Source organism: Phytophthora sojae, assembly GCF_000149755.1.
Source record: "Phytophthora sojae unplaced genomic scaffold PHYSOscaffold_58, whole genome shotgun sequence".
Classification (NCBI taxonomy): domain Eukaryota; phylum Oomycota; class Peronosporomycetes; order Peronosporales; family Peronosporaceae; genus Phytophthora; species Phytophthora sojae.
In genome coordinates, this window is record NW_009258172.1 from 4,910 (window position 1) to 7,967 (window position 3,058).

Sequence of the window (3,058 nt, forward strand, 5' to 3'; positions counted from 1 at the left end):
CACCGGCACAAGTCATTGATTGTAGTGATTCCGCTTTCAGAGGTTTAGTTGATGTACATCGCAGAAGACTACGCGAACACTTCGGCCATACTATATTGATGGAGATATGGAACCAGCGCAAAGACCTGCGTGAACGATGTGAGGTCGACACCAACCTACGCAGTATTGTGGACAGTGCGTCACGGAAGCCTTTGGATCAAGCGTGGAACGAAGTGGACGGCGGTAAGCAATACTCGAAGCTGCGGGCATTTGCGGTTGGTATCGGTAGCATCCCTCCTGGTACACACACGGTAGAAGGTGATTTCAGTGACCTCAAGCGAATTAAAAACGACCATCGCAGGCATTTGACTAACCACGCGCTAGAGGGTCACTTGCAGGCTGCCCATTACTTTGACTTGATGCAGTTGGCTCACGACATCGGTAGCGATATCACCAGCGAAGAGAAGGATACGTCGTAGCTTGCCAACCACGTGAGGCACGTGTGAGGCACTTGCTTTCTGCTCTTCATATATGATTTGTATTAAAACCCTAGCGGTGCCTCAATTTTCGCAAAGTAATGTGCCTCAAATCACCGGATTGTGGCAAAGAGGCACGACTACCTCATCTAGAGCACCCTGGTAATGCTGCGTTTAAAACCCTGAGGTTTCATGTGGTGCTGGCAATAACAGGCAATACGGTGCAAATCGCTGTGACGGTTGCTCGCGGCATGGCGTGCGCCCCAAGCTATTATAGTGTCGGCCTGTTCTCCTTAGCAGTGCATCCGGTAGTGCAGGCCAATTGGATCGCACGACAACATTCAATCCTGTCCAGCAAATGGAGACTTTCACTAAAAAAAAGTCTCAGTATTAAAGGGTCCTTCACTTTCCTTATTATACAATTTGTAGGACCTTCGCGTACATAGGACCTTCAGGCAGTGAAGGGACGCGACGGTTGGACAGCCAATCACAGGCCGTCTGAGCTGCGATATGCTCCGATGATGGCACCCATTTTCTATTTTCGGCTAGTTTTGGCAGCAACAGTTATCACCTAGCCCGCGCCGGATGACGGCGAGCTCTTGTTATTTGTGGCAGCGGCCTCACCGTGCCACATAGGCTGCTTCACACATTTTCGCTCGAAACTGAAGTTCGGACCCCACAAACAAACCCATCTCGCCACGGCCCGCCGCCACAAACGTCAATGCGGTAGCGAGCGGTAGACGCACCGCGCGCGGCTTACGGCCGCTTCAACCTGGCCAAGCTGCACCGTTTACCCTCGGCGCGCACGAAGTCATCCTCGTCCGGTCGTCCACCCCGTTGTTTGACAGCGGCCCGCATTGACCCGGGCCAGGCCAAATCGAGGCCGGTAACCAGGCAGTCATTCTCCATTTTCCTGCTTAGCGCTCAGCCAGCAGCCAACATGGAATTATCCACACAGCCGTCGCCGACCACGGCCAAGAAGCTCGGCCTCGAGTCGGGCCAGGCCCTCATGGCCGAGGGCCCGCAGGTGCTGCACCAGTACGTCGCCACCAAGATCGGGGCCGCCATGGGCCGCGCCATGCCGCAGATGGACGTGCGCTTCAACAACCTCTCGGTCACCGCCGACATCGTCGTCGTGGACGACTCGGGCGCCAAGCACGAGCTGCCGACCATCCCCAACACCATGAAGAAGGCGTTCGTGGGCCCCAAGAAGCGCATCGTGCGCAAGGAGATCCTCAAGAACGTGAGCGGCATGTTCGCGCCCGGCAGGATCACGCTGCTGCTGGGCCAGCCCGGCTCCGGCAAGTCGTCGCTGCTCAAGATGCTCAGCGGCCGCTTCCCCATTGAGAAGAACATCACGGTGGAGGGCGACATCACCTTCAACAACGTGCAGCGCGAGCAGATCGTCAAGCGCCTGCCGCAGTTCGTGGCCTACGTGAACCAGCGCGACAAGCACTTCCCCATGCTGACCGTCAAGGAGACGCTCGAGTTCGCGCACAAGTTCTGCGGCGGCGAGCTGTCGAAGCGCGGCGAGGAGATGCTGTCCAAGGGCTCTCCGCAGGAGAACCTGGAGGCTCTCGAGGCGGCCAAGGCCGTGTTCGCGCACTACCCGGACATCATCATCCAGCAGCTCGGACTCCAGAACTGCCAGAACACCATCGTGGGCGACGCCATGACCCGCGGTGTGTCCGGCGGTGAGCGCAAGCGCGTGACCACCGGCGAGATGGAGTTCGGCACCAAGTACGTGACGCTCATGGACGAGATCAGTACGGGTCTTGACTCTGCGGCCACGTACGATATCATCAACACGCAGCGCAGCGTGGCGCACACGCTCCGCAAGACGGTGGTGGTCGCGCTGCTGCAGCCGTCGCCCGAGGTGTTCGCGCTGTTCGACGACGTGATGATCCTGAACGAGGGCCAGGTGATGTACCATGGCCCGTGCAGTCGCGTGGAGAACTACTTCGAGAGCCTGGGTTTCTCGTGCCCGCCCGAGCGCGACATCGCTGACTACCTGCTGGACCTGGGCACGAACGAGCAGTACCGCTACCAGGTGCAGAGCTACCACACGAAGCAGCCCCGCGGCGCCGGCGAGTTCGCCGAGTCCTTCCGACGATCGAACATCCACCGCGAGATGCTCAACCAGCTCGAGGCCCCGCACGAAGCAGACTTGCTGCGCAACGTGGCCGAGGTCATGGAGCCGACGCCCGCGTTCCACCAGTCGTTCGTGGAGAGCACGCTGACGCTGCTCAAGCGCCAGCTCATGGTGACGTACCGCAACAAGCCCTTCATCTTCGGCCGCCTCCTGATGATCCTCATCATGGGCCTGCTGTTCTGCACGGTCTTCTACGACTTCGACCCGACGCAGGTGTCGGTGGTCATGGGTGTCATCTTCTCCACGGTCATGTTCCTGTCCATGGGCCAGTCGTCGCAGATCCCGACGTACATGGCGGAGCGTGAGATCTTCTACAAGCAGCGCGGCGCCAACTTCTTCCGCACCACGTCGTACGTGCTGGCCACGTCGGCGAGCCAGATCCCGTTGGCCGTCGTCGAGACGCTCATCTTCGGCTCGCTCGTGTACTGGATCGGGGATCCTCAGAGTCGAC

At 58.9% G+C, this 3,058-nt stretch overlaps 1 protein-coding gene across 1 annotated transcript; it reads left to right on the forward strand.

The window, feature by feature from the left end:
* Positions 1 to 1,395: 1,395 nt before the first annotated feature.
* Positions 1,396 to 3,039, forward strand: PHYSODRAFT_402607 (hypothetical protein; the record flags this gene model as incomplete). Its single annotated transcript, XM_009541913.1, has 1 exon — positions 1,396 to 3,039. A coding segment is annotated over one exon (1,644 nt), but the record flags the coding sequence as incomplete, so codon positions are not given.
* Positions 3,040 to 3,058: the final 19 nt, after the last annotated feature.